At 44.8% G+C, this 11,861-nt stretch overlaps 1 protein-coding gene across 1 annotated transcript in view; it reads right to left on the reverse strand.

Moving 5' to 3' along the window:
• LOC107107390 (chymotrypsin-like elastase family member 1) overlaps positions 1-8,898 on the reverse strand; it is a gene marked incomplete at its 3' end in the record, with an annotated part of 15,125 nt that extends 6,227 nt beyond the window's left edge. The window contains exons 1-5 of the mRNA XM_015407689.1: positions 8,859-8,898; positions 6,719-6,801; positions 4,520-4,620; positions 2,573-2,698; positions 638-774 (exon numbers count right to left, since the gene is read on the reverse strand). Of these exons, the coding sequence (XP_015263175.1) occupies positions 638-774; positions 2,573-2,698; positions 4,520-4,620; positions 6,719-6,801; positions 8,859-8,898 (487 nt within the window). The remainder of the gene's footprint in view (positions 1-637; positions 775-2,572; positions 2,699-4,519; positions 4,621-6,718; positions 6,802-8,858) is intronic.
• Between the last annotated feature and the right edge of the window lie 2,963 nt (positions 8,899-11,861).

The raw sequence follows: 11,861 nt of genomic DNA on the forward strand, positions 1-11,861 counted from the left end.
TTCCTTCCTTCCTTCCTTCCTTCCTTCCTTCCTTCCTTCCTTCCTTCCTTCCTTTCTTCTGCTGTACTTTCCCCCCTCCATCTTTCTTTCCTCCTCTTACTCTGCTCCTTTCCTTTCAGTACTGGGGGTGGGGGGGTCTAGTCTGCCCATCAAAAGACTACGGTCTTCCTAATGGGACAAAGTTCTAAATAACAACAATGAAACAAGCTACAGTTATTAAAACATAACAATAACCGGGCAGTCTATCTGGCATAGCTTTCTTTTTCTGCAGCACTAGGCCCGCCATTGGGGAAAGCAGGATTAATAGTTTGGATAAGGTTCATTAAGAATATGGTACATGATGCTTTGGAGTAGGTTAGAACTTGCTGTAAAGCCCCATTTGCGAAGACGTAGCCAGTTTCTGTGTCACCTATCTTGTGCAGTTGCCATTTATCTACTTCAGACATTGTTTATCTATTGCACACCTAATTTATCTATTTCACACATCATATTGTGCACCAGATCTGATGTAGGAAGGTTTGAACTGGGGATCAATGAGATGAAAAGCTTGCGCTTCTACATCGTGAGCAAAGCAGACCACAAGGAAGGCTTTGATACCCTTTCCTGGTACCTTGTGGGAGTTACCATAACAACTCACTTTTAGTTATCCCCCAGCCTGTGATGTAACAAGGATAGTTGTCAGGGAGGATCTCTCCAGCCGGGGGCAAAGAACCAAGCTGCACATATTTGTTCAGAACTGCATTTTGAGAGAGATGGAGCAGCGCAATATCATGGCTGTAGGGGAAGAGGAGGGACAATGGGCAATGGGATGAAAAGGCACAACATGAACGCATGTCCTTTCTTTAAAGACCCTGACGGAAACCAGAATTGCTGTTTTATTTATTTACCATGCCTCATCATTCTGCGGTGGGAAATGTCAGTGCCATCCAATGCAGAGTTAGACCCTTCTAATCCCACTGACTTCTATGGAGTTAGAAAGGTGTAACTCTGTTTAGGATTGCACCTGTTGGGCAACTAGCAAGAATTCAAAACACGATAATATTCTCTGCGTAACCAAAAGCTAAATGTGGTGTACTTCCAAGAAACCCATCCAACATGGTGACCAACAGATCACACCAGACCTTTTGCTAAACACAAACTTTTCTAGGAGGCTATTAGGAAAGGAATGGAGGACAGTAAAAAAAGCAATGAAGCATTTCTTTATGTTGTCGAAGGCTTTCATGGCTGGAGTTCATTAGCTGTTGTAGATTTTCCAGGATGTATGGCCGTGGTCTTAGTCCTACGACGTCAAGACCATGGCCATACAACCCGGAAAATCTACAACAACTGAAGCATTTCTTTATTTGCTTTTTAAAAAACCAGTCATCACCAAAAGAAACTCTTGAGTGGCATAAATGGCCCTTTTCTTTCCCTAAAAAAAAACCTATTTTATCCTCACAGCAACCCTGTGAGGCTGGTTAGGTTAAAAGATGTTGAGTGCTTTTGGACTTCACAATAAACTGTGGTTTCTATAAACTGTGGTTTGTTGCGCAAACCCTGATTTGTCAACCACAGGTGCATTTGTCGTTGTTTTGCCATCAAGTCACAGCTGACTTAGGGTGCCCCTGTAGGGTTTTCAAGGCAAGAGGCCCTCAGAGGCGGTTTTGCCATTGCCTGCCTGGCATTCCTTGGAGGTTGCCCATCCAAATACTAGCCAAGGCTGACCCTGCTTAGTTTCTGAGATCTGATGAGATCGGGCTAGCTTGGACCAGGGGTGGCCAAACTGCAGCTCAGGAGCCACATGCCATTCTTTCACGCACATTATGTGGCTCACAGCAGGGGGGCTGGGGAAGTGAAGGGGAGACATGGCTCCCCGATCTGTCTTCCTTTCCCCAGCCAGTGTTCCCCCCTCCCTGGGTAGGCTTGAGGTGTGTGTGTGGGGGGAGCGGAGCAGAGAAAGAGAGCAACTTTAACTTTAAATGCGTTCTCAAAGCCCCCCTCCAAGCCTACAAATATCACTGGACAAATAAATATCATTATCAATATCTGTTTTTATCTCTTTTGTTTTTATTTTTGGCCGTCTCGTTTAATATTTATAAAAAACAAACCTGCATATTTTCCAATTTAAAAATGTGTATAATATTTGTTCATTTCTTGTGGCTCTCAGTCATCTGACATTTATTCTTGGTGGCTCTTACATTGAGCAAGTTTGGCCACCCCTGGCTTGGACTATGCCGATCAGGGCCCACAAGTGCAGAATATACCATAATTAGTTAGGAAATCCCTCCTCGGGCACCCCCCCCCGAACTCCCTTGCATTTCCAGGCTGCTTTCAAAGCCTTGTGATGTATGCTGCCTGCTAGCTATTGGCTGGCTGCTATAAATGGGAGGGCAAAAGGAAAGAAGATTTTTATAGATCTTCAGGTCACTCTTTACACTAAGCTGATGCCTTTGTAGCTACCTGCTTCATTGAATTTTGGGTACACCTGGAACAATTGCGTATCTAAAATAGTTTTAATCCCAGGCACTACATGATCTGCTGCTTAATCCGGGAGGATTATTTGGGTGGGTAATATTTCCAGGATAACACTTACTGTCCGGGAACGAAGGCACTGTTCCAAAAAGGATGCACAAAGATACGCTCCACATTTAAATATTGCTCTGTGCTGTCGTTTTGATAAATGTTGTGGTCACCAGCAACCACACGGAAATTCCTGTTTCTGGAGATAAGAGGGCATGAAAATGGAAAAGTTATATTGCCAGTCTGCAATCCTTCTATCAGTCCCTAACATATTCTTCCCCTCTGGTGTTTGGCAGAAGGTATGAAGCACTCAGAACTGAATAAGAGGTTCACAGCATGGCAGGCAGGAAGACATATCCTGTGTGCATTGGGTGGGGTTTCTGATAGCTAAGCAATCCCTCCTCCAAGGACTGTGATCTCAGGGGTTCCTATACAGCTGCAGTTCTCCACCAGAATTCAAAGGAGGATTCCAAGGTGACAGCTGTGGCTCCCCACCCACTTAAGGGCATGCTTCACACTCCTGGTAAGATGGCAGCAGCTGGTGACCAATGGGATTGCTGGAGGAGGCTGCTGGGATATGTAGTGCAGCGTGAGGGAAGTGGCTACTTTTGTGTGTTCTACAGGGAGTGTTTTGGAACAGTGCTTTTGAAAAACTCAATGTTTCAAAGCCGGGAGGAGAGAATAAAAGAGAGAAGTCTCATCCTGTGTGCTGGCGTTATTTAAAAGCTTGGTGCAAAACTGGAGTCACAGGCATGAAAAAGAGGATCCTTCTCGGACTCTCTCTCTCCCCAGTCTCTGAAAAAACTTTAATCTTTTCAATTAACCTCTTCCCCACCCCGTGTGCTGCAAAGCTGTAGGCAGAGAAACTGGCATGAAAAAAGACAAAGGAGGCTTCTCAGCCTGCTGTCCCCCCCCCCAAAAAAGTGAAACACACAGCTGTTTTGTTTTTTTGAGAAGTTCCTCTGTGTGTGTGTGTGTGTGTGTGTGTGTGTGTGTGAAAGAAAGAGATCTCTGTAAAAATAAATGCACAAGTGGTGTTTCACAACACTGGCATGAAGAGCGGATGATATGCAGGTGGCTAACTGACAAAAAAAACAGAAGGTTCAGACTTCCCAAACAGCTTGAGATTGCAAAGGAGAGTTCAGCCGTCTGGAAATGCGGGATGAAACCAGCTACATCCATAAAGACTGGGCTTTCCCAGGTGTCAAAAAACTCACAATCAGAGTGGGGTGAGGATGGGGGGGGGGGCGTAATGACTGTGGGATGGGATACTGATGATGCCGTTTGAACGTGCAATTTAAATCCGCAGGGTAACAGAAATGGCATCGGATCGAACAGCTCGTCTGTTCACAGCCCTGGAAAGTGGAACGATAAGAGGATGATGTTGTGTGGATGCTACAAAAGCAAAAACAAAACCCAGTCCAGGCTGGATGTCAAACTGAGCAAAACTCCCATGTGGAAGTGGCCTCATTCCCAGTATGGCTTACTATTTGAAGACACAACCTCAAGAAAAGATTGATTTTTTTTTTTACACATGTAAAGGCATAAGGCGAGCATTTGCAGTAGACCCAGTATGAATTCCTCTGCCCCAGTCCCACTCACTGACATTCCAATTAATGCCTCTTTGCTTTTCCTGAGCCCTGGTCACACAGGCTGGATATCGCGGGGGGAGGCGTGGCCCCGGCGCAGTTTGATCCGCGATTACGCGATCAGACGCGCCAGCAGCACACCACCGGTCCTTCCCTCAGCATCGGCAGGTAAACGAGGGACCGGAGGGGAATGCCACGCGCTGGCGCGATCACACCACGGGCGTCTGGAGGCAGCCCGTGGCAAACGTTTACTAGTACCTTGGAGGTACTAGTTTTTTAACTCGCATTGTCGGCGGTAACCTCGGGTGCGCTCCACTTCCCAGATGTTGGGGTGTGATCGCACATGGATAATCTGCCCACCATCCGTGCCTCTCCCGCAGCAACTTTGCCATGTGACCAGGGCCCTGGATAGCCAATGAAGATATTCTCACCTGTCCACACAGTGAGCTGCCGTCATCACCCAGTTCTGCCTCACCAGTGTCCCGCCGCATGTATGAAGCCAGCGTTCTCCTGAAGAGTACTGGAGGGAAATCTAGATAGGGGTAGCGTTGAGAGAGTCTTGGATTATTCTTTATCTCACCAAAAGGAACACAAGATGCCTTTATAGTCAGATTAGTGATACGACAGGAGCAAATCATCTATTGGAGGGACACTCATTTGCAGACCGCTTATTAAAAGCATTCATGGTTGGACACGAGGGCAAAATTTGAAGCCTTCCTCTTGGCTAAGGAGTTGTCCTACCACTCCACTCATGAAAGTTGGAAGGCTTTGTAATGTATTCAAAGCTGCCTTGAATGCAATGCGTGAAACATCTAATTGAAATGTCATGTTGAGCTTTGTCCTGGGCTAGAATCCAAAGATATCCAATCATATCGCTAGCCCAGGGAGTAACAAGCCAATCACTTCAAGCAAGCTTCCTGAGCGGGAACTAATGTGATTGGACCTTATCTCTGCAACCTCATAGGTTGATATGTGTACAGTGGGTGTGGCTATATTAGCCGGGAATGTTTAAAAGCAGGACAGCTGCAATGTAAAGGCTGTTCTGGCTATCAGATGTTGATCTGTGTTAGAATTGTGTTCGAGTTGAAGAATAAAGTTGTGTTCTTGCTGAATCACTCTCTGACTGCTTTGTTAAATGAGCGACTTAACAGGCTTCCTCAAGGCTAAGGATTTCTCTTCCAAAGTAAGTGGCTTTGCCTCTGATGGAAGATTCGCTTAAAGTTGGAGCAAGGATCCTTTGGCTTAAACTTTCCTAAGGGGAGTTGTAAGATATAGGCCAGTGAGTATCTGTCTCCCTGTGAGTCCATTTCGCTGGGACTGGCACTCCTGGCAGAAGAGACTCTTGGAATAGAAGGAAAGCGACACTTCTAGCGGGTTGGACTGGAGGAAAGTGACACTTCTAGCGGGTTGTTTTCTTTAAATTAAGAACAGTGGAGGGAAAATGCAGTCTTGAACAGAAGCTCCAGGGGAGGAAGGCGCTGCTTAGCCTTTCTCCTCAACCCATTTTCCCACTCAACATTTTCCTCCCTTTCAGCCTGCTTTTTTTCTGCCTGCAACAAAAAGGATAGGGGTCCCAAGGGAAACCGAAAAGGCTTTCTGTAACTAGAGGTTCCACTCCTGCATCCAATTAGAGAATCTGGACTCAACAATTTTCGAAATATATGTATGAGGTATTTTCAACAGATAAATAAGTATAAACTCTCTCATTTATGTGTGTTTGTCTGAAAATAATAAAATTGTTTGAAAAAAAACACAATTTTCAAGACTCTGCCTGTGCAAACCATTTAGCAGCAGAATTCTCCAGGATTTATCAATCAAAGGATGATTATCAATCTGATAATACAAATAAGTAAGGGGTGAGTTTGGCTCTTTGAACTATAACCAGCAAACCAGGCTGAAAACCTGTTTATTGAGGCAAGGAATCCTTCTCTTTATTGTGCAAGACTGTAACATGTACCCCTACAGTTACTGTAAAAATAAGTGCTAAAATTACCAAAGTTCTTAGCACTGCTTAATAATATAGAGAGTAATTATTTAAAAAGCAAACCAGGTTTCAGCTTTTTGTCTCACTGCTTTTAGTGGTTATTAAAAAGCCCAAGTTACACAAACCCAGAAATTTCACCTATCTTCTTACAAGACTTCCAACCAGAGAAATATGATTTGCTTATCACAGAAGTACATATCTATAGAAAAATATTAATCTTAAATATTAATAAATATTAATACAATATTAATAAAATGGCCATAAATCTATGCAGTTGGCTACCATAAAACTGAGAGATCAAATGAAGTGAAAGCAGCATGCAATGTGGACACTGACATAAAATCCGACAATCAATCAATGCAGAGGGGAATTTCTGTTCCAGCATGTGTGTGGTAAGACAGCGGAGCAAGTGCTAGATGCAGATTGGGCCTTCGTCTGTTGTGTTACATCTTTCACGCTAGCCATCAGAATAAGGAGGCATAATACCCAAACAGGAGCACAGTTTAATAAGTCAGGTTCTTGCTCAGTGTGTGTCCTGGAGTGGACCAGGACAATCAGAAGCTCTAGCCCAAATTAAAGAAACAGAATTGTAAACCAACACCACCACCACCACCACCACAGACCGCAAAAGAGATGGTTCATTTACCTGTGATGGCCATGAATTCCTCATTGCATCTTCGCCCCCAACAACACGACCATGGTCCTCAAGTGATCCCTCTGAACAGCGTCCTTAAGGAATAAAACAGTGTCCAAGTGCATGATCACAGTTAGCTACAGCCACTGGAGACCTGAGAAACACCAGTGGCTGTTGGGAGAACTCAATAAGCAATCATATAAAGTCACTTCCTGTTGTCATGGACTAGGGCACAGACTCTTCTTCCTCAGGCAAAGAAACCAAAGACTTGTACAAAGGTAAGGATGAAGTCCTGCAATCACCCCATTAAGAAGCATCCAGGATAGGGTTGCCAACTCCAGCCAGAGAAATGCCTAAAGATTTGGGGGCAGTGCCTGAGGAGGAGGAAATCTAGGGAGGGATTTATCCTAGAATCTATAGTATACCACAGAGGTTGCTCTCCAAAGCTGCCATTTTGTCCAGGGGAACTGATCTGTGTAGTCTGAAGCTCAGTTGTAATAACTAGGATTGCCAACCCCAGGGTGGGAAATTCCTGGAGATTTTGGGATGGAGCCTTAAAGAGGGCATGGTTTGGGAGGGGAGGGACCTCAGTGGAATATAATGCCATACAGTCCACTCTCCAAAACAGCCATTTTCTCCAGGGGAGCTGATCTCTGTAGGCAGGAGATCAGTTGTAATTCTGGGAGATCTCCAAGCCCCACTTGGAGGCTGGCAACCATAGTTGTAATGCTGGGAAAGTTTCTCATCAAAGGCTCTTAAGTAAGCACAATAGTAACGGGATAAAAGGACAAGTCCCTCCGTGGATCAAAAAACTGGCTAATTAATAGGAAAGAGAGAGTGAGTATAAATGGGCAATTTTCGCAGTGGAGGGTGGTAAGCAGTGGGGTACTGTAGGGATCAGTACTGGGTCCGATGCTTTTTAACTTGTTCATTAATGATTTGGAGTTGGGAGTAAGCAGTGAAGTGGCTAAATTTGTGGATGACACAAAATTGTTCAAGGTGGTGAGAACCAGGGAAGATTGTGAGACACTCCAAAGAGATCTGTCGAGGATGGACGAGTGGGTGTCAACATGGCAAATGGGGTTCAATGTGGCCAAGTGCAAAGTGATGCACATTGGAGCCAAAAATCCTAACTATAAATACACGTTGATGGGGTCCGAACTGGCAGAGACTGGACCAAGAGAGAGATCTTGGAATCATAGCAGATAACTCACTGAAACGCTATGCTGGGGATTATTAGGAAGGGAATTGAAAACAAATCAGCTAGTATCATAATGCCCCTGTATAAATCAATGGTGCAACCTCATTTGGAATACTGTGCACAGTTCTGGTCACCACACAGCAAAAAGGATATTATAGCATTGGAAAAAGTGCAGAAAAGGGCAACTAAATGATAAAAGGGTTGGAATACTTTCCCTATGAAGAAAGGTTAAAGCGTTTGGGGACTCTTTAGCTTGGAGAAATGATGGCTGAGGGGTGACATGATTGAGGTTTATAAGATTATGCATGGGATAGAGCAGGTAGAGAAAGAGGTACTTTTCTCCCTTTCTCACAATACAAGAACTCATGGGCACTCAATGAAATTGCTGAGCAGTCGGGTTAGAACAGATAAAAGGAAGTACTTCTTCGCCCAAAGAGTGATTAACACATGGAATTCACTGCCACAGGAGGTGGTGGTGGCTACAAGCATGGACAGCTTCAAGAGGGAATTAGATAGACATATGGAGCAGAGGTATCGATAGGAACTCTGAGGCAAGTGATGCTCTGTATTCTTGGTGATTGGGGGGGCAACAGTGGGAGGGCTTCTAGTGTCCTGACTCCACTGCTGGACCTCCTGATGGCACCTGGTATTTCTGGCCACTGTGTGACACAGAGTGTTGGACTGGATGGGCCATTGGCCTGATCCAACATTGGCGTCTCTTATGTTCTTATGTTCATTACCTTTACCTTTTACACCAATTAAGACCATGCCCAAAGCTCAACCAAACCTAGGAAACGAGATTATAATATATTCAACTACTCCTAAGGAAAGGTAAAGTTTTGAACAGAGGAAAGATGGAAAAAGGCATTGAAAACTGCAGTTTTATTTGAAGTTAAGAGAAAAAAAAATGCTTTCAGTCCTGACAAAATATTCCACATCTGAAATACTCACCACAGAGGACAACAGCAGCCAAAACGAAAAGCCCCAGCATGGTGATCAAGGCTCGACATCACCGGGGCCTTTCACTCTTTTTGTACTTTGTACTTCAGGAATTCCACGTCACCAAGATAGCAGAGATAAAGACAGCCATTCTTGCAGGGGGGGCGTGACGGAAAGATGCACAGGTGACTCAGGAAGACAAACTTCAACTAGCCTTGCTCCTTTCTTTTTTAAATTCTCTTTAACGTCAAAGCTGAACAGTTGATTTAATTAAATGAAATTGTGTCTCAGAGTAGGAAGAACTTTGGTGGTTTTAACCACCTCTCCCCAAGTATTTCTGGAAAGTCATGTGTAGAAGCAGATGTCAGTGCACAAACGAGGGTGGGGAAATACTTGGGAGATTTGGAGGGAAGCCTGGGGGGAGGGGAGGCTTTTGCATGGTCCAGTGCCATAGAGTCTACCCTCCAAAGGAATCATTTTCTCCAGGGGAACTGATCTCTATTGCCTGGAGATCAATTGTAATAGCAACAGATTTCCAGGCCCCACTTGGAGGCTGGCAACCAGTGTTCCCTCTAAGCTGAGTTAGTGTGAGCTAGCTCACAGTTTTTTAGCCTCCGGCTCACACGTTGCTCTTAGCTCAGGAAGGAGGGCTCCAGAGCAAACTAATTGATGCAGTAGCCAAATCACTTGCTCACAACATTAGTGCCAGTAGCTCACAGAGTAGAATTTTTGCTCACAAGACTCCACCACTTAGAGGGAACATTGCTGGCAACCCTCTGCATGACAGCACAATCCTAGGAACACTTCCCCGGGAGTAAGCTGCACTGAATCGACCTGAGTAGGAGTCTGAGTAGACCTTCTTAGGATTGCCATCTGTATCACTCTGGGTGCGTTCAGACGGGCAGCTAATACTGCAATTGGCCCGGCTCTAATTTGATCCCGATCTTTTTTATCCAGCATTGCATGACCAAACAGCTTCCCTTACCACACGCGTACTCCACGGTGGATGGTCTAGACGGCATCCACCTAAAGGAGCCGCGCAGGCGGGTTTTTTTTAAAAAAAATCTGTTTGCACATGCGCATCCGCACCTCAATGTGTACTTGCTTTTCCGCGCATGCGTGGAGGAATGATTAAAGCACCACCAGTGGTACCTCTCTCTAGGTACCTTTTTAATTAATGCAGTTTATAAAATTTAGAAACATGAAATTGTCCAGATCGTTTGAGCGGAGCTCTGCGGCTGTCGCGTGTTTACACATTTATGCACAAATTGCTAAGAATTTTTTAAAAATGGCATCCGCTCGGGATGGTCTGACGTCAGACCATTCCGACAGGAGGATTGCACGCTGGAATCATCAGATGGGGGAAAGTCCGCAATTGGCCCGTCAGGAAGTGGAACTCCAGATTTTAACTAGTATCTTTTAAGTACGGCTCCAAAGTGCGGCAAAACGGGATGCTCACGGAACAAGCACATTTCCCAGATGTTGGCAGAGGCCAAAAATGTATTTAGCATGTCTTGCTGGACCAGGGATTACCGGTACATACTGGGTGTGCATCTAAGTGTGGATACAGTCAGTCCTCAGTGGGATGTGCAGCGAAATGCCCATTCTGGCTCAACTAGTCATGTGTAATGAACTAGAGGGGGAACAAATAGAACTTCCTTATTTATTCATTCAATCAACATTAATTGCAAGGTAGTATCTGATGCCAGTTTTTAAAAAGGATTCCCTTACTGGTCAGTATGCCCCACCTCATGTTTGGATGACCCAGACTCTAAAAGTTACCAAAATAATGGCTTCTTTTGCATTAGCCAGAAATAATGGTAATTGCATTGTGGAAAATAGTGGATTGTATCCAGCCAGCATTCTTACTGAAACCCGCCCAAGTCGACTTCTTATTACAGCTTCCATTCCACATGACACATCATCCCCAGTGTAGCACTTTTTGTTGGCCAAAGCCGAAAAGCTTGCTGGATCAACCCTATTACTGTTTGCTTTAGCCTTGATCCGGATTTCCAGGGTTACTTCCTACCCCAGGTATGCTTTTCTGGCAAAACCCCTCAAAAGTTGGTGGATTCTACCACTTTGCTCCTGTAGGTAGTCTGGTGATGATATTCCTGATGGAAAATCAGTTACCATTTATTGATTCCTTCCTGACCATTGGTTATATCTTGTTGTTGGTGGGGGGGCATGGCATGTTAGTTTTGTGCTATTGCTTTTGGTCAATTAATTAGCTTAAAAATAATCTGTGCTACTATAACCAGACAGGATCGGGACTGGAGAAAAGCAAGGGGCCATAAAAGCAGTAGGTGAAAAAGAAAGCAGAAAGAACAGGTGTGGCAGAAAAAGCTTCAGGGAAAGGGGTGAAGCTTCATGGATAGCAAAGAGGAAGGGGAAGAGGGAGGACTGCAAGAGTTCCCCTGTTCCCCTAAGTGCTGGTATGTTTTCTAAGGCTCAGCACAGGGTGATGGTCCAAGGCTAGGTCTACCAATATAGTGGAAAGGGGCAGGTAGACCTGTTCTCTGGAGGACAGGTCTACAAATATGGAGGACTGGGGTGGGTAGACATGTTATCTGGAGGACAGGTCTACCAATATAGTGAAAGGGGGTGGGTAGTAGACTTGTTCTCTTGAGGCCAGGTCTACCAATATAGTGGAAAGGGGTGGGTAGACCTAATCTCTTGATGCCAGGTCTACCAATATAGAGAAAATAGGTGGGTAGACCTGTTCTCCAGAGGCACTTATCTTTCTTAAATTGCATTCACATCTACCCACTTTTCCAGTGTGTTCAGATCACATTGAATTCTATATCTTATGGTGTGTTTGCTGCTTCTCCCAATTTGGTGTCATCTGCCAATTTACTGAGTAACCCTTCCATATGTTTATCCAGATCATTTATAGACAGATTGAAAAGTACCAGGCCCAGAACCAAGCCCTGTGGCACCCCACTGGACACCTCCCTCCATTCAGATGAAATGCCATTGACAACTACTCTTTAAGTGAGGTTCTCCAACCAGTTC

This window comes from Gekko japonicus, unplaced genomic scaffold (assembly GCF_001447785.1).
Source record: "Gekko japonicus isolate JY-2015 unplaced genomic scaffold, Gekko_japonicus_V1.1 scaffold1692, whole genome shotgun sequence".
Taxonomy (NCBI): Eukaryota; Metazoa; Chordata; class Lepidosauria; order Squamata; family Gekkonidae; genus Gekko; species Gekko japonicus.